Here is a 17,295-nt window from a genome sequence, read left to right on the forward strand (position 1 = left end):
TCCTCTAAGAAACATTCGATTTTTTTTTTTTATATTCCAATTTTATTATCTTCTTCCAATCTGATGTTTGCGAGAAATATTTAATTTTTGGTTAATAGATATTTGCTTAACAATATCAACCTAACCAAACCAAATTCAAAACCAGTTTTACCACCCAAAAAAAAAAAAAATCGAAACCAGTTGTAAAATATGAGTGCCAAAAATGGAAAGTTTAGGTACCAAGGTGGTATTAATAATGTACTTAACTGGTAATAGAGGAAAAAAGGAAAAGAAAAAAGAGGAAAAAGTTAAGGGCCGATGTGAAGTAGACAAAACGATGAGAATAAATCTGAGCCGTCCAATAAAAATATTCGGACATGGGTCATTGCTTCTACCCGCAAACCCAATCTTCCTCGCACAAAACATCACCACCCCAGCAAACAAAAAAAACTTCAAGAAAAATATAGTTTCTTTTCCTTCGTCTGGGGTCTCTGGTGGGTAACGATCGGAGAGAGTTCATTGATTCATAAACTTTTAAAACCGTTTCTCTTAAATTAATCGAATCGAAGCTTTAACGAATCCGGGGAAGAGCGTGAATTGAATTGTGTTTGTGTGGTGGTGATTCGAGCTCGACGAGAAAAGGGTTTTTGTTGAGATTTGATTTGAATTGGTGTGTTATGGGTTTAGGCAATAAGGTAAACAAATTCAATTTCGGAGATAACGATCATCTCCCCGACGAAGGTGGCGGCGGCGAGGAAGGAGATGGTTTCGGCTCGGTTGCATGTTCGATTTGTCTCGATACCGTCGCTAAAGACGGCGATCGAGCCTGGGCTAATCTCCAATGCGGCCACCAGTTCCATCTCGGTAACGTTTTCTTAAGCTTTGATTTTGATGTGTTTGATTCGATTGAATTGTGGTTAGTGATTGTCTGAAAAAAGTATTGCTTCAGATTTCGATTTGAATCGTCCAGATCTGTCTTTTGTTTTTTTGGTTACTGTTACATTCTTGGTTGGTGGCTACTGTTGTTAATTGAGATGTGAACCCTTTTGTTGTAATATAATCATGGATGTGTAATGAGCTTTGGAACTGATCTGTTCATGTTCATGATCTGATTGAATTGTTATGTGAGTTTATGCAGATAGCTTGATCACTGTTTTTTATCACAATGCCAATTTTGTTTGATTGATCTCTTCAGTTAAACCCCGTTCGATGGATTCTATATTAGAGTAAAATGTTCGATGGATTCTATATTAGAGTAAAATGCATTATGTGCTCTTCATTAGTATTGTTTAGGAGGGGATGAGTTCATATGAGTCTTTGCTTCTTAATTTTTGTTCACTGTGTGTCAATCTTTGATGTCTGGTTACGAGTATCTGTGTGTGTATATTCATTATCTGCTCGAATTTTTATGTGAGGTTATGCAGATAGCTTGATCACTGTTTTTATCACAGTGCCAATTTTGTTTGATTGATCTCTTCAGTTAAACCCCGTTCGATGGATTCTATTAGCTTAGAGTAAAATGCATTATGTGCTCTTCATTAGTATTGTTTAGGAGGGGATGAGTTCATATGAGTCTTTGCTTCTTAATTTTTGTTCACTGTGTGTCAATCTTTGATGTCTGGTTACGAGTATCTGTGTGTGTGTATTCATTATCTGCTCGAATTTTTATGTGAGGTTATGCAGATAGCTTGATCACTGTTTTATCACAATGCCAAGTTTGTTTGATTGATCTCTTCAACGTGTTTGATGCATCTATTAGCTTAGAATAATCGTCTCATCTGTGTTTCAGCAATAAAATGCGTTATGTGCTCTTCATTAAGATTGTATAGGAGGGGATGACCGGGTGAGTTCATATGAGTCTTTGCTTTGTATCCATATGAGTCGATGAAAGAGAGCTTTTTAGCTACAGTTTGAGATGTCCTCCAATGTGTGGCGGTATTAAATGACTTATGTTTGGTTTCTTATGCTCTTTCGCAAACCCAAAATGTTTTCCTTTGTGTTTTTTTTTTATAGATTGTATTGGGTCAGCTTTCAATGCAAAGGGGGTGATGCAGTGCCCAAACTGTAGGAAAGTAGAGAAAGGCCAGTGGCTTTACGCTAACGGTTGCCGCTCACACCCTGAGTTCAATGTCGACGATTGGGTTCACGAAGAGGAGATTTATGATATCGGAAGCTACCCTGAAATGGTAAAAACCCTGGTAACCCTATCCTTACCCAAGTTCTCTTACGTCACACTCCTCTGCCTCACTTGCTTGAGTTGTGTTCCAAACTTCCACGTCGAAAACGCTTATGTTTATGTTATCTTTGCAGGCTTTTGGAGTTCACTGGTGCCCATTTGGAAGCTCAGCGCGTCTTCCCTCGTTCGAGTCAGTAATTAAAAACTCTATTTGCTGATACCTTTTGGAATCTTCTTTGCTGATGAAACTTTCTTAAACTTTGTAGGGATGGAGATTTTTCACCGAGTTCATGTAAGACATTCTCAGATTGGTTATTTCTTGTTTTTCTCCCCTTCATCTTGGTTTATTGACCTATTGAGTATGTATGACACTATGGCACAGTTCATGATCTCTTGAACCAGCAAGCCTACTTTACAGAACCACCAGCAGCTCCAACGGCGGGTCACCCATGTCCATACGTAACCTACATTGGCCCGGTTCATTCCTCTTCCTCTAGCTCTGCCGGTGTTACAGGCGTTTCAGACAGTCCAAGTTTCACTAGCCACTGGAACACCGGCTCATCGGGTGAAGTCCCAACTCCTTATGGCTTCCCTCACTATCACGGCTGGGAGTATCACTCACCTCCACCCACACCGCCACAGCACTTCTCTCCTTCTGTCCCTCACGTGGGGAGTCCAACTCACCCCACGCCTCCACCAGCTTCCGCAAGAACCTCCCGAGCCAACGGCTCGGATGTTATCAGACCAAGACCGCCGCAGTTCATGCGTCCATCATATCATGGTCACAGGTACATGTTTCATCTCTTGTCTTGACTTTAAAGTAGAATTATTACAGTCTTATATGTATTGTAATAATGGGTCTTTGCAGTTCTAGTGGTAGAGCGGGGAGCTCGGTGGCATCTGTTCCGAGAACACCGCCTTTTCCAGGAAGCAACGTTAGGACCAGAGACAGAACACAAGCTCTTCAAGCCTATTACCAACAGTCCACTGCACAGTCACACCAACCAGACTCACCTATAGTCTCCCGTGGGCCTGTGTTCCCCTCTGGACCGAGGCCCAGCAGAGGATCAGCTTCATCATCTTCAGATCAGTCAGGAGGTGGGAGCCGGTTTCTGTGGTTTAACATATGGGAGAGAGAGCCTTATATGCAACCGCAACAAGCTTACCAAGTTAACCAGATGGAGAGAGAACCATCTATTTGGGCGTCTACCTTCAACGAAGGAGGAGGGAGCTTCCATCAGAGGCATGGCGGTGGAGGACCATCGTGAGAGGTGAGTAAGTTGCCGGCGAGGGAAATTCTCATACCCAAAGAAAAAAGGAAAACAATGGGAAGTTGATATTTGATAAAACATGAAAACAATCACTGCATGCTTGAAGTTATTGATAATATATGAACACAAATGAATGGTATGTAATGAATGGTCTGGAGAGAGAGACTTGCTTCCCCTGTTTTGGTGATGACCGTGTGGTTAAAGCCGGTTTGGGTCTGGTTTGGATCCGAGTAGCGAACAGGTTGTTGGTTATTTGTTTTTCTTTGATGTGGCTACACTGGGTATCCAAGTTAAATACCCTAATGCAACATTTTTCTTCTTCATATGTTATTTTTTTAGTAATGTGATGCTCGTCTTCTACGCAAAATAAAGTGAATGTCAAATTACCATACACTAAAGTCTATAGTAACAAGTAAATAGAATACTCTAAGCAACATCTGTGTATAATTGTATATGAATGTTCAAGAGGGTAAACCAACCATGAACTTTCAGATGGATTATTTTGTGTTGTAATATGTGTTACATATACACGGAAAATAATTAAAACTCAATGATTAAACTGAACTACTACCTACGTTGTACGGAAGCTTCATCGGACGTCCGCTTCGGAACCGGAATCGGAATCGGAACCTTGTGGAAGCTTACGGAATCTCGCTTCCAAAACGTTTCTAAAATATTCTTTTTAAAAACATGTTAGAAGCTTATGATTCCGTTTTGGAATCACGTTTCCATTCCTTAAAAAAAACACAATGACTTATATCAATAAAAATATAAAATTATAGTTTTAATTTATATAAAATCCAAATTTAATAGTATTGAATAGAGAGAATAGAAATATACAAATATTAAAATTAACACTATAAATTATCTTTATGCATTGAGGTTTTTATTAAAGATAATCATATATTCAAATATATTATGTCATTTAATTATAAAGAATTAAAAATAATTAATATAATAATTTATTTTAAATTTAATTTATGTGTATTTTCACAGTTTTAATATGAAATCATTTTGAAATTATTATAAATAAATAAATGTTTTATCTTAAATTTAAATCATATAATTTTTAGTTCTACATTTTTAAAAATCTTATATATGTGTGTGTGTATATATATAGATACGCTTCCAACACGTACCCACTTCTTAATTTTTTTAAAAATCTCGCTTCCGCGCTTCCATACGCTTCCGCTTCCACTTCCACGTATCCGCTTCCGTTTCCATGTAACATAGACTACTACACTAGCATTTGCATTTTGTTGGTGATTTACAACAAAAACCTCACATGTTACAAAACAATTGGGCTTTTAATTCAAGTACAAAAGATTTGGGTACATTTGGAGATTTCTAAAATATTAGAGGGAAAGTTTTGTTATTTATAGAAATATAAATTAGGTCTATAAGAAGCACTTTAAATAAGCAAAAACCCTAGCCACATTTTGTTTCCTCGTCTCCTCTCACTCGTTCAACCGGCGCCGCTCGTCTTCAAGGTACCCCTGTTACGATCTCTCTCTACATCTGATGGAACACTCTTCAGTATCTTATATTAGATTTGATAAAAATTATTTCTCGAACTATGAAGGTAGAATAGATGCACGAGTTTATAGTTTCACTCTTTCTCTTGCTTGAGCTCATGTCCACTCTATTGAAAGTGTGGCTGACGAGATTAGATTAGAAACTCACATGTAACAAGTTTTGATTCTCATCAGATCTCACAGGTTTTGAAAATGTCGTATAAAAACAGATTAGGATTCGTTGTCTGTATCGAAACACACCTTTGTCTATATGCAGACATATGTCTTTTGGCTTGTATGTGTCTTCTTGTCAGTGATTTATAAACACTCTGTGTTCTGTTTTTTGGATTTGGATAGGAAAGGTTTGAGAGAAAATGAGTCGCGGAGCTGCAGCCGTTGCCAAGGGAAAGAAGAAGGGAGTGTCCTTCTCCATTGACTGCTCGAAGCCTGTCGATGACAAGATCATGGAGATTGCTTCCCTCGAGAAGTTCCTTCAGGAGAGGATCAAAGTCGGTGGCAAAGCCGGTGCCCTTGGTGATTCCGTCACAATCACACGTGAGAAGAACAAGATCACTGTTACCTCCGAAGGCCAATTCTCCAAGAGGTAAACAAACACTCAACACCACATTTTTCCTCTAGTGATTATAGGATTTATAAGCAATCTGAAGTTTCAACTCTTTGTTTGTTGTTACTTTCAGGTATTTGAAGTACTTGACGAAGAAGTACTTGAAGAAGCACAATGTGAGGGATTGGCTTAGAGTGATTGCGGCTAACAAGGACCGTAACCTCTATGAGTTGAGGTACTTCAACATCGCTGAGAACGAGGGCGAGGAGGAAGACTAGAAGAGCGCTCTACTCTTGTTTTTGCCTGTTTCTTCTGTTGTTTTGGTTTCTGCTTTTTGCTGCTATCAATACAATTTATCTTGGTTCTTTTTTTGTGAGAGATCTTATCTAGTTTTGGTTGAAGTTAATTATCGTTTCAGACTCTTGTTTAAGAGAAGAATATCTTGGTAATTATCTTATGGTTGAAGAATCTGTTAAAGAAGATCAAAACTATTAGAGACGTAACAAAGTTGAGCGTTCGACAGTGTTGGTTATTACCACGTACCGACGGTTACTTACACCAGATGCTGATGAATTTGTCACTAAAGGACGTGGTAGTCAGCTTGGATACAATACAAGCCTGGAGTAGAGGATTATTCCGAGTTGTTTTGTCCAAAGGAGTGGGAAATGGAATGCCTCCAACGTCTGTCTTGATGTGTAGTGATCAGGTGTTTATAAAGAGGTTCGTGATGAAACCTGACAAGCTAAAGCTGGTGAATGAATTGATAACCATATTCACCGGAGAAGGCAGTCACAGACACACCACAAGTCACAACAATGACAATAGTTAAAGCTTGCGTCTTCCAATGAGTTGATTCTGCTTTGTTTCGTTGTTTTATGAAACTGTTATGGTGAATGAAAGTTTGTGAAATTGTATTTGATGATACAAGAAAATAAGAAAAAGCAAAAGAGGAGAGGCACTCTATAACTTAAATGAATAAACATAAGAACAAGAAAACAAACCAAAAGGAGATGAAAAGTTCAAGAAGCAGAGAAGAGAAGTTTATGCAAACTATACACAAAGAATATTTTGGATTACAGCTTTTTGTCTTCTGTCTCTCTCTCTCTTTTGTTCTTCTTTGATGACTAAGTAAACTAGTCTTTAAGTTTCTCTTCTCCGTTGCACTTTACCTACATCTGAAGTAATGCATATAAAGCCTAGCTTGAGCTTATGAAACCAAGCCTCAAGGGAACATCCTTTCTTGAGTTTCAAGACTTGCCCATTTTTGGTACCTGATAAAACAAAACATAAAGAAAGCCATGTGTAAAGCTATTACCAATCATAGTATCAGAAGAAGGGCTTCTTGGTCTGGTGAGAACAAACCTTCTTGAGAGGAGTACTGCTTGAAGCTGGAGCAGGTTTCAGAATCTCAAAAGAGCACACAAGAGACTGGTCCACACTCAACAATGCACCTGCATTGTCAAACTCTCCACCATAGTTTGGAGCAGAGAATATAGTAACTAATCTCCTTTTAGCAAAAAACTCATACCCATCTTCCACTACCTGCAAACAAACCAAAGTAAATCATAAAGGTCTCTCAAGTAAAGTCTAGGAGAAGTCTTTTTACCTGATGACCGCGGCAAATAAGGTCAAGATCATTCTTATCCAAGAACTCAGCAACCACATCAGCACCAAACGTGCAAGAAATACCTCTATCACTATCAGACCATCCTTCCCTCTTCTGATCAGGATCAGACCAAAGCAAATCACAAAGAAGACCATTGTCCGGAATCTCAGTAGGCCTCTCAATCTCCCTAATCTGCTCCAAATTCTCCAGCTCCGGCGACAGCCCGCCGTGCATACACAGGATCTTGTCGTCAATGAGGGCAGCAACGGGAAGACAGTTGAAGCAGTCGGTGAATATCTTCCATAGCCTGACGTTGAATCTCCGTTTGCATTCATCGTAGAAGCCGTAGATCCTGTTGATCTTGGCGTCTTCGTGGTTGCCTCTCAGGAGAAAGATCTTGGACGGGTAGCGGATCTTGTAAGCCAAGAGGAGGCAGATTGTTTCGAGGCTTTGCTTGCCTCTGTCGACGTAGTCTCCGAGGAAGAGGTAGTGCGCTGAAGGAGGGTAGCCTCCGTATTCGAATAGACGAAGAAGGTCTTGGTATTGTCCATGGATATCACCTTCGTTTTTGTAATATTTCTCATAGTTTGTAATAGCATAATAAAAACAATGCGAAATCATTTTTTAATCTGTTGAACAGAGAGGGAGAGAGAGTACCGCAGATGCGAATGGGGGCATGGAGGTCGAGGAGATTAGGCTGAGAGAGGAAGATTTGTCTGGCGTTAACGCAGAGTTGACGGATCTCGATCTCGGAGAGCTGAACCTGTTTGCCTCCTTTGCCTTCTAATAGTCTTCTTATGATATCATCCACCGTACTTATCTCCATCACCGCTTCCATTGTCGTCGTCATCCTTCTTTTCTATAACCAGAATGCAAATTAAAACAAAAGGGTTTGCGAAAAATCAGGTGAGAAACAATGGGTCGTTAATGGTTTCAAGGATTGATAAGGAGGCGATCAGAAAGTGGGAAGCTTTTTTGGGATTTTTCCCGGGGAAATGCGGGAAACGCGAAAGAAAGAGACAAAACAAAAGGGGGGAGAGACCAGAAGTAAATCTTGATTAGTCTTAAAACTCAAGTGGATCAAATGGACAGAGATTAGATTAGAACAAATCCGAATTTAAGATTATAACTTTTTTAATTTCAGAACAGAGAAACAAAAAAGAAAGTTTTACCTTTAGAGTATTGAGGGGAGAAAAACAGATGGTGCAGATATCTTGTCGTCTCTCTCTCTCTCCTGTCTGAAAATTTTGGAAATCTATTTTCAACGCAGTTTTTGGATTTTAATGGCTATTGATTACAATGAAGAAGTCGGTCAAATAGTAAGGTTACAGATGGACATGGTGATCATAAAGATAATTAAGAATATGAAATGGAACGATTGGAATCAATGGACTTACCCTTGTAATTAGTGTTTACCTTCTAAGGCAAGGATATGGGGACGGTGGTGGAAGAAGATCCAGCCAAAAAGATGAGACGTGGAAGATTCTCATTGGAACTGGTCAAAGTAATTTGTTGTCGGGCGAGAAACCGCGTTTTTTGAAAAGTTCGGTTTTATCGTTAGAGGTAAAGCACGTGTGTGATTAATCATGTTCCTCTCTAATTAGCATATTCAAAAACACATTATTTTACCTTTTTGGTAAATAGTAAAAGTATATTTTTACTAGAGAAAATTACGCTGGGAGACACAATCTGACTTTTTAATTACACAATAAGGCACTTTGTGCCTTTGACACACTTAGTACATGTGTAATACCATAATTGACATTCAGTTTACTTTACTACAACATCCATCAATTCTGAAATAAATAAATCAATTAGAAAAAAAAAATCAAAACTTTTTTCGTCTCTTTGTCATCGATGAACCATCGAAAAGTTTTTTTTTTTTTGTGAACCAAATCTCAGAAAGAAAAAACAATGAGATTGTGAGAAGAATTGAAAATTTAGAACTAGCTAAGAAGATATCAAAGATAGGTTTAGGAGATAAGGAGGATAACACAGATCCATTGTTTTGAATCAAGATGGATATATTGGAGCTCGGTTTAGGAGAGTGATTTAGGTGATGATGGAGAAGATTAAAATGATAAATGAGGAAAAGGAGTTTGGTCCATTACTGAATTCACCAAACTGAAAAGCTCTTATCCTCTTTTGATGTATTCATATGTTGTTATCGAAGAAGCGGAAAGCGGCGAGTTTTCTGGGATTGAGTGGAGGAGATTTGAAGAGTCAGTGAAGTCACAGAGGAGAGTGAATTCCAAAATCTAGCTCCGGTGACTAAGGCAATTAATTCGTCAAGAAAGTTCGAATTAAGACTGAAGTTGAGAGCAGCGAGCTTTTGAAGCTTAAACGGATATCTGGGATTGTAGTGGAGTCGCTGAGGAGATCTGAGTTCCGACGAGACTAACTATGGTGACGTAGGAAGGTGGTTATGGATATGAAGATGGTGGATACTAAGGTGGTTGCTCGAGATGAGGAGATGGTGGTGGATACGGTGGAGGTGGAAGATGGGAGAGTAGGGGGATACGGAGGTGGAGATGGTGGTTGATACCGGAGTGGAGGTTATGGTGGTCATGGATACAGAGGCGGTGGATATGAAAGTGGATATAGAGGTGGAGACTGTGGTGGCGATAGATACCGATAGATACCGTAAATGAGGTTGTGTGGTTATGGATATGAAGTTTGTGGTTACGGACTTGGAAACATCACTCTTGTCCATATACCCTCTTCCCAAACATTATGTATGCTTTTGTAATATATGCGGTTTCTAGGTCTTTTATATTATCAAACATTACGAATGCTTATCAAGTTAAGATATTTGACATATCTACTGTATCACATCCATACTATATGTTCTAGAAAATTTGTATCTTTGGTACCCTAACCACAACAATCATGTCCACAACAATAACAATGTGTCCTTAACATATACGCCTAACCACTATTTCCTATCCACGACTTTGTAACTACCATATCCTAGCAAAACACACCGTTTAATTTATTAACATAAAATGAAATAACTACTTTAATTGTTGCTTCCTTCTAAAAATAAGACAGGGGCATTTTGGTCTCGAATCTACCAAACCGTACAAGTAAAGTGTGTCAAAACTATAATGTGTCTTTTGCTGCAAAGAAAAGACGAAATGTGTCTTTTTATGTAACCTTCTCTTGTGTACATAAATTAAAAATATCTATTTTCATCTATTTTAAACAAAAGCACAACTGATTATAGCTAACTACAATTTAACATATAATAAAATAGAATGTATAATATCATTGATTATATATATATAAACTGTGAATAAATTTTATACAAAATTTTGAAAATGTTATCTAATTTATCTAATTTAGAACATAAAATTTATTCTAAAACGTCAAGTATCAGAAACAAACGGATGGAGTATAATTTGTAAACTATTTTCAGAGTAAATGTTAAATTCAAATGAACCTTAATAGATGTGATTAATACTCTGTAGCTGTCTATGAATATAATACTATAGAGATATTAGTTTATAGCTAACAACAATTACCCTGTTCGTTTTAAAGACGCCGTTAGTGGCGGCGGCGGCCAACAATTACCCTATGAAAGAAGAAAATTCGGAGCTTTAAAGACGCAGCCAGCCGCAAGCTAATAATCAGGAGGCAGGAAACCGGTGTTGCCGCTGTCGCTAATATTATCAGCGTTCTCTTTACCGAACTTTATTTGCCGCCGCGTCAGAATAACAAATCCGTTTTGTTGTGACTTTGCTGTGCATGCTCTAACTGTAGCGATAATTTAGAGCCGCAGTCGCATGCCGCCGCGTTGATAAAACGAACAGGGGTAATGTTACACCTAATAAGTAGCTCAATCCTTTTGTCAAGACTCCATAGATGATCTACGTAATACAACACACATCAAACTGACACAACAGAAATCATTAAATAATTTGATCTGAAAAAGGAGACTTCTTATGATCTGTGGTTCATAATAGTTCTTTGATGTTGGGTCTGTTTCTCATGTCAATTAATGAGCTTGACCCATAAAACACAACATGGTCTGAACTGGACATCAATTATATTGGGCTTACAGGGCCCATTACTGGAATTAAGTAAACCCTAAAGCTAAATCGAGTCACCGTTACTATGAACTGATATAAAAGCTAGATTCATCACTTCTCTTGCTGAAGCTTCGACCGCGGCGGCACCACATCTCCCGGACGCTACAATGGTACATTTCCCCTCTCTCAATCTCCATTCTCTGAATGCTTTGAGTTTGGTTGATTCTGAGATCAAATTCGGTGGTGTTTGCAGGGTATCGATTTGATCGCTGGAGGTAAGAGCAAGAAGACCAAAAGGACAGCTCCCAAGTCCGACGATGTCTATCTCAAGCTCACTGTCAAGGTCAAAACTTTAACCAACAATCTTTCTCCTTTGAAGCGTTATCTGTTTGCTAAATCTTACTGAACATGAGATTTGAACTTTTGTTTTGAAAAATTTGCAGCTTTACAGGTTTCTGGTGAGGAGAACTCAGAGCAAGTTCAATGCAGTGATCCTAAAGAGGCTTTTCATGAGCAAAGTCAACAAAGCTCCTCTTTCTCTATCTAGACTCGTCGAGTTCATGACTGGCAAGGTTCCATTTCGTTTCAAAACCTAGTATCTCTCTGTTACTTGGTGTAGAAGTTAGTCCTAGGTCATGATCTCTCTTGCATTGATATGATAGGAAGATAAGATTGCTGTCTTGGTTGGAACTATAACCGATGATTTGAGGGTACACGAGATTCCAGCTATCAAAGTTACTGCCTTGAGGTTCACGGAGAGAGCCAGAGCTCGTATTGAGAAAGCTGGTGGTGAATGCTTGACCTTTGACCAGCTTGCTCTCAGAGCTCCTTTGGGACAGAACACGGTAACCGCTCTTCTTCATTTTCTTTTCTACTTAGGTGTGATAAAAGTGTTTAGCCTTTACTTGGTTCTTGTGTGTAGGTTCTTCTTAGAGGACCTAAGAACTCACGTGAGGCTGTGAAGCATTTTGGTCGCGCTCCTGGTGTTCCACACAGTCACTCGAAGCCATATGTTCGGTCCAAGGGAAGGAAGTTCGAGAAGGCCAGAGGAAAGAGGAAGAGCCGTGGTTTCAAGGTTTAAGAACATTGTCTGTGTCACTGAACTTGATTCTGTTGTGTTGTTGCTTCTTAATCACTTTCGTAATCGGATTTTTGTTAGAGAATTGTGCTTTTTCGTGCCTTGTTTCAGACAATATCTAAAGTTTGCGACTACTGTGAGCTTTACTGTGTTTATCAAACTTCACATTCTTTCCTCAAAAGTTCTTGACGTCATGGTCAAGTATGCTAAAATCGACGAAAAAATCAAATCTCTTTAGAATAGTTTGTGAACTAATATTCTACATAATGAATTGATACGATTATAGAATTATAAACAACATATTTAATTTACTGCGATAATTAAACATGGGTTTACAAAGCTAGACATTAATCTCAAACAATTTGGTATATAGATCAATAATCCTGAATTCTTCAAGGTTATGCAAATGTTTTTGGTTCCAGGTTTTAGTAAGAAAAAATAGAAAGACATTATATGGCATCTTAATGGATCTTTTAGTTAGACAATGCAATGTCAGGATAAAATGGGGGAGGTGGTGGATAAACCGGGGCAGCAGCACCACTTGTCTCCGATGAAGCCATCTTGATAGAACCTTCTGGGGTAGCTGCTGGAGACACTGAGCCAGCACCACTTGTCTCTGTTGACGCCATCCTGATAGAACTTTCCGGAGCAGCTACTGGAGAAACTGAGCCTGCACCAGGTCTCTCCATAGAAGCCATCCTGATAGAACCTTCCGGGGCAGCTGCTGGAGAAACCGAACTAGCACCACTTGAATCAGTTGAAGCCATCCTGATAGAACCTTGTGGGGAAGCTGCTGGAAAAACCGAGCCAGCACCACTTGTCTCTGTTGAAGCCATCTTTAGTGAACCTTCCGGGGCAGCTGCTGGAGAAACCGGGGCAGCTACTTGAGAAACAGGGGCAGCTGATGGAGAAACCGAGCCAGAACCACTTGTGTCCGTGAAGGAGGGGGTACCTGAAGCAGCTGAGCCGCTTGGGACGGTGGTTGCAGCGTTAGGGTTGGCAGCCAAGAGGCCAGGAGTGTACGGAACACCTTTGCCGGGAACCCAAATGCCACCTTGAATGAACTGATCCGGTGTGAACTTGAGAATCTCCTCGTTACTCAACGTCTTGATTCCTGCCCAAGTAACCCGGTTTGCAAGCCCTGCTCCCGGTCCTGTGTTCTGAGCCTCAGAGTAGAACAACGTGTCAAGCCCAAAGTTCCCCATCCACGGCATCCATCCTTGCGGCTGGACGAAATCTGGGAGGAAACTGTTCATGATAATTGTCCTCGAAAACTCTCTCCACGGCCTACCAAGATAGGCTTTGCTAGTTGCCTTGACCGCCAAGTAATCCGGCTCCCCAGCAATAGTACAACCTTGGAACACAAATCCTGTTGCTTCCCTCGCGTCGCTACGACCGTGGGCTGTGATGGGGCACGCCTGGTTCGGAAGCGGCTTCCTCACCAACAAAGTACAGTTCTGGAACACGGCAGCCGCGTCTCCGAAGAGGAAATCAATAGTGCCTGAGATGGTGCAATCACGGTAGAACTGACGGTGGGAGTGAGCGTAGAGGGTGTCTTGGTAGCCATCGAATCTACAGTTGAAAAAGATGGACTCGTCTGATTGAACCCTAACCGCAACAGCTTGGAATTTGGCTGCACCAGCAGTGTTAACGAACCCGATGTTCTTGGCAATGAAGGAGTCCCCAATGATGGCTGCAAGAACATTTACAAGCATTAACATTTATAACTTCTAATATATTTATAAGCTAATGAGTAATTTTTGTAGCTTTTTACATAAACATACTCCCCCCAAATTATGATTTTCTTATCTTTATATAAAAGTTCTTAAAAAATATTTATGTCTTCCAAATTTTCAGTGAGTATACGTGACGTACCAACAGTTTGGGTACGGTAGGTAGTGATACCGTCCTTGTAATTCTTGTTACCGGATATGATGGTTTTCTCCGGACCATCACCGAGGAACACGAGATGAGTCATGCTCTTGTTGATCTGAACGTACTCCTGGTAGATACCAGCCTTAATGTAAACCACGAAGGTCGTGTTCTTCTTCTTCGGGACGAACTTCAAAGCCTCGTTGATCGTTTTATACTGACCGCTCCCGTCCTGAGCCACCACTATATCAGGCTTAGCATCTGAATACGCGGCAGCAGCCTGCAAGAGCCTACGCCCTCGCTGGTCCACCCACGAGGGGATTTCCTGGGACAGCAGCCTGCGGCTGCTGAACTCAGGAATCCCCATTTGTCCCACGAAATTCGACATTTCGCTGATGATCGCCAGCCCGTTGCGTGTCAATTCGATAGCGGTTTTCAACGCTTTCTTCATGGTCTCCCCAGCATTCCCTTGCGTCCCTTCGAACCCTTCGAGGCAGGTCTCCTCGTGGCTTATCGCCGCGCTGAGCCAGATCCTCAGATTGATCAAAGCCTCGTCGAGTAAATGGAACTCAAACTTACCGAGCTCCTCGAAAGAGTTGCTTAGCTCTCCCAGCGCGTAATCCATCAGCTCCTTGCACTGATCAAGAGCCATCTTGGTCCTTGGATCCTTCTGAAGCTCCATTATGGTCTGCGACTTCTTGGCAGCGGCAGAGATCTGCCTCATCGTTGCGCTAAACGCTGTCTTGACCAACTCGATCGGGTCGGTCGTGTTGTTACCGTTCTTGTTTAAACTGTCTTCACATGTCTTTTTGAAATCCGTTGGTGCACATACGTCCTTAACGGCTTTGACGGAAGACGTTATCTGTGCGTCAGAGTCACCGTTGCCTTCGTTCTTGTTGAGGCTGACACCGACGGTAACGGCCACCACCATGGAGATGAGAAGAACAGAGGAGATTGAGATGATAACATACCTTTTCTTCCTCTTGGAATCATCGTCGTACCCGTACGACATGTTTGTCTTTTTTTTCCTTTTTATTGATTTCTATTAATCAAATTGTTTTTGAACCTGAACAGCTCTGAAGATATATATTGATTTTCAAAAGATAAGAGCTGTTCGTTATTCTTTTGAGAAAACAAGATTTGTGACGACCCCTTCGAAGGTTTACGTAGCCTCCTTAGGAGTATGTAATTTTTTCATAGTTGCCGAGATGGATTATTTATAACGGAAACGAGAAATTAAGAGTTCGTTATTTTTCTGGTTGCTCTGTTTTATGAGGCTTGGCGGGAAATGCGGCTAGTGAGAAAAGGATGAAAAATAGACTTGTGGTAGTTTTCTTGTCTTCTCTGTTTCTCCATGAGTTTCTAAATAAGGAAAATAATTAATTTTAGGGATTAAAACTTTGTTTTCTCTACCAGATTATTCAGTGTCTTAATCGTGTTTTAGGTATGTTCTTTCTAATTTTGATATGCCAACCACGTCTTAAAATTCATAGAGCTTAAAACAATTATGAATTGAGGAATAAACGATTAATACATATATTTTTCTTAGTTAATTTAGAGGTTAGATGATCTGTACTATACAAGTACAACCACTCAAAATTGGAGATCAAGAAAAATAATTCGTTTCGCTATGTCCATAATTTTGCAAACCACTTTCGTATAGATGATAGATCACACAATTGCAAATACAACATTAAAGAAAAATAAGAAAATAATTTTTAGTAAGATAAAAATATTTTTCTAAAGTAAAAAGGAATATCATATTTTCGAATCTAATATATAATCTTTATCAGATACTAGATTCTTTCTGCGCGCTACGCGCGGATAATATATATAAATTTGTTACATTTATTATTTTTTATTTGTATGTGAATTTTTGTATGTTAAATTATATAACTAATTTTTAAATTTGTTTTTATTATATTTTAGTTTGAAGTAGGCATTTCTATTATATGTAACATAATTAACTAATAAAATATGAAGAATCAAGTATGAGATTTTAGAGTTATGTAAAAAAAATATAATTATGTATAGAATATAAATTATCTTAGTTTAAAAAATCGGAATCTCATCTCGAATAAATACACGAAAAGAAAAAGTACTCTAATAACTTACTTAAAATATAAAACTCTCTTTTCAAAAAAGCGTACTTAATAATATATTTTTACGTGTAATAGTTGAAAACTGACAATTGAATATCGATCTAGAATATTATTTTAATATATCTAGTGGAAAAATATTAATTGTAATTAACAAATTTTGAATTTTGTAATATTACATGAATTAGAAGTCTTTAAAATCTAAAATCTATTTTATTAACATAATATATTTTTTATTAATTTATTATTTTGACGTTACAAAATATTGCTTTAGTTTTATTTTTATATTAATTTTTTAATAATTTAGTTTCTTTTTAAGTAATTTTAAAATTATTAAGAATATAATATATTTAAAATGATTTATTTAAATATATTCAAATATGATGTCTCACTTTTATGTGTGTTTGCGTTGAGCATATTAATTTTTTAATAATTTTATTTGTGTTTTTATAATTTTATTGCCTTATTCTTTAACTTGAGAGAATTGGTACTTCCAATTTTTGTTTCATATACTTTAAAAGTATTTGGTTGATTTTTGTTTGTTTTCTTTCTCCAATTACAATGTACAGTGCGACAATTTTTTTTTTTTTTTGGGATCAAACTACTAATAGAAAAGTTTAAACTCCAAGAATGGAGTGAGTATATGTGCTAGAGAAGACTGATTTAGCAACTAACATAGTAAAATATTATAATATTAAAGGGTATGGAAACTCTTCTCTGTTGTCTTAGGCTGGACATAATTAAGTTGTTGTCAATTGATTATATATTTATGATAACTGGAAATACATCTTTATTTCTTCCTTACATCATCTTTAATTGGTTTACGGTTCGACCATTTCTAATATACTAAGAGTAACATAATATTAGATGTAGATTATCTCCTTCCAATTAGGAATGCACAGAATGAGAGAAATTCAAAGTGAGACCACTTTAAATCCTCAACGTCGATCATTTACGTCGGTCATATCTTAGACCATCTCCAATGTATTCCTCTATTTTTCTTTTCTAAAATAGAGGAATTTCATAATAGAGATGAATTTGTCGGCGATGTATTTTTTTATTTTCTCTCATAAAAAGAATATTCTCGATATATTATTTTCTAAG

General features: G+C 38.5%; 5 protein-coding genes across 8 annotated transcripts; 3 read left to right on the plus strand and 2 right to left on the minus strand.

The window, feature by feature from the left end:
- The first annotated feature begins 370 nt into the window (after window positions 1-370).
- Window positions 371-3,768, plus strand: LOC106388874 (E3 ubiquitin-protein ligase RFI2). The gene is made up of 6 exons (XM_013829050.3): window positions 371-843; window positions 1,993-2,165; window positions 2,290-2,345; window positions 2,422-2,447; window positions 2,538-2,943; window positions 3,024-3,768. Exons 1-6 carry the CDS (start codon window positions 657-659, stop codon window positions 3,421-3,423), a joined length of 1,248 nt encoding a protein of 415 aa, XP_013684504.1. The 5' UTR covers window positions 371-656; the 3' UTR covers window positions 3,424-3,768.
- Window positions 3,769-4,795: 1,027 nt separating this feature from the next.
- Window positions 4,796-5,926, plus strand: LOC111197857 (60S ribosomal protein L22-2). Of its 2 annotated transcripts, none has more exons than XM_022699416.2 (3): window positions 4,796-4,916; window positions 5,298-5,544; window positions 5,639-5,926. In XM_022699416.2, exons 2-3 carry the CDS (start codon window positions 5,315-5,317, stop codon window positions 5,781-5,783), a joined length of 375 nt encoding a protein of 124 aa, XP_022555137.1. In that variant the 5' UTR covers window positions 4,796-4,916; window positions 5,298-5,314; the 3' UTR covers window positions 5,784-5,926. The 2 variants fall into 2 exon arrangements, with proteins under 2 accessions (XP_022555137.1, XP_022555138.1); XM_022699417.2 differs by having other exon boundaries at window positions 4,830-4,916; window positions 5,303-5,544.
- A 469-nt stretch (window positions 5,927-6,395) lies between these two features.
- Window positions 6,396-8,612, minus strand: LOC106388872 (serine/threonine-protein phosphatase PP1 isozyme 9). Of its 3 annotated transcripts, XM_022699415.2 has the most exons (6): window positions 8,509-8,612; window positions 8,284-8,349; window positions 7,769-7,970; window positions 7,112-7,671; window positions 6,868-7,047; window positions 6,396-6,776 (listed from the first exon to the last, which is right to left on the minus strand). In XM_022699415.2, exons 3-6 carry the CDS (start codon window positions 7,959-7,961, stop codon window positions 6,753-6,755), a joined length of 957 nt encoding a protein of 318 aa, XP_022555136.1. In that variant the 5' UTR covers window positions 7,962-7,970; window positions 8,284-8,349; window positions 8,509-8,612; the 3' UTR covers window positions 6,396-6,752. The 3 variants fall into 3 exon arrangements, with proteins under 3 accessions (XP_022555136.1, XP_013684499.1, XP_013684500.1); XM_013829045.3 differs by lacking the exon at window positions 8,509-8,612 and having other exon boundaries at window positions 8,284-8,491; XM_013829046.3 differs by lacking the exons at window positions 8,284-8,349; window positions 8,509-8,612 and having other exon boundaries at window positions 7,769-8,277.
- Window positions 8,613-11,202: 2,590 nt separating this feature from the next.
- On the plus strand, window positions 11,203-12,354 carry LOC111214160 (60S ribosomal protein L18-2-like). Its single transcript, XM_022716502.2, has 5 exons — window positions 11,203-11,312; window positions 11,396-11,485; window positions 11,586-11,714; window positions 11,805-11,987; window positions 12,065-12,354. The coding sequence occupies exons 1-5, from the start codon at window positions 11,310-11,312 to the stop codon at window positions 12,221-12,223; spliced, it is 564 nt and encodes a 187-aa protein (XP_022572223.1). The 5' UTR covers window positions 11,203-11,309; the 3' UTR covers window positions 12,224-12,354.
- A 213-nt stretch (window positions 12,355-12,567) lies between these two features.
- LOC111214159 (probable pectinesterase/pectinesterase inhibitor 21) lies at window positions 12,568-15,286 on the minus strand. Its single transcript, XM_022716501.2, has 2 exons — window positions 14,096-15,286; window positions 12,568-13,913 (listed from the first exon to the last, which is right to left on the minus strand). Exons 1-2 carry the CDS (start codon window positions 15,102-15,104, stop codon window positions 12,694-12,696), a joined length of 2,229 nt encoding a protein of 742 aa, XP_022572222.1. The 5' UTR covers window positions 15,105-15,286; the 3' UTR covers window positions 12,568-12,693.
- Between the last annotated feature and the right edge of the window lie 2,009 nt (window positions 15,287-17,295).

This window comes from Brassica napus, chromosome C3 (genome assembly GCF_020379485.1).
Source record: "Brassica napus cultivar Da-Ae chromosome C3, Da-Ae, whole genome shotgun sequence".
NCBI classification, from domain to species: Eukaryota; Viridiplantae; Streptophyta; class Magnoliopsida; order Brassicales; family Brassicaceae; genus Brassica; species Brassica napus.

What these genes read in the sequence shown, in the direction of transcription:
- LOC106388874 (XM_013829050.3), top strand. Translation starts at nt 657, where the DNA reads ATGGGTTTAGGCAATAAGGTAAACAAATTCAATTTCGGAGATAACGAT. An exon ending in CGGCCACCAGTTCCATCTCG is followed by an intron (nt 844 to 1,992) that starts GTAACGTTTTCT and finishes TTTTTTTTATAG; the next exon opens with ATTGTATTGGGTCAGCTTTC. An exon ending in TCGGAAGCTACCCTGAAATG is followed by an intron (nt 2,166 to 2,289) that starts GTAAAAACCCTG and finishes TTATCTTTGCAG; the next exon opens with GCTTTTGGAGTTCACTGGTG.
- LOC111197857 (XM_022699416.2), top strand. Translation starts at nt 5,315, where the DNA reads ATGAGTCGCGGAGCTGCAGCCGTTGCCAAGGGAAAGAAGAAGGGAGTG. An exon ending in GAAGGCCAATTCTCCAAGAG is followed by an intron (nt 5,545 to 5,638) that starts GTAAACAAACAC and finishes TGTTACTTTCAG; the next exon opens with GTATTTGAAGTACTTGACGA.
- LOC106388872 (XM_022699415.2), bottom strand. Translation starts at nt 7,961, where the DNA reads ATGACGACGACAATGGAAGCGGTGATGGAGATAAGTACGGTGGATGAT. An exon ending in TTATTTGCCGCGGTCATCAG is followed by an intron (nt 7,048 to 7,111) that starts GTAAAAAGACTT and finishes GTTTGTTTGCAG; the next exon opens with GTAGTGGAAGATGGGTATGA. An exon ending in GCAGTACTCCTCTCAAGAAG is followed by an intron (nt 6,777 to 6,867) that starts GTTTGTTCTCAC and finishes TTGTTTTATCAG; the next exon opens with GTACCAAAAATGGGCAAGTC.
- LOC111214160 (XM_022716502.2), top strand. An exon ending in ATCTCAAGCTCACTGTCAAG is followed by an intron (nt 11,486 to 11,585) that starts GTCAAAACTTTA and finishes AAAAATTTGCAG; the next exon opens with CTTTACAGGTTTCTGGTGAG. An exon ending in CTCCTTTGGGACAGAACACG is followed by an intron (nt 11,988 to 12,064) that starts GTAACCGCTCTT and finishes TCTTGTGTGTAG; the next exon opens with GTTCTTCTTAGAGGACCTAA.
- LOC111214159 (XM_022716501.2), bottom strand. Translation starts at nt 15,104, where the DNA reads ATGTCGTACGGGTACGACGATGATTCCAAGAGGAAGAAAAGGTATGTT. An exon ending in CTACCGTACCCAAACTGTTG is followed by an intron (nt 13,914 to 14,095) that starts GTACGTCACGTA and finishes ATGTTCTTGCAG; the next exon opens with CCATCATTGGGGACTCCTTC.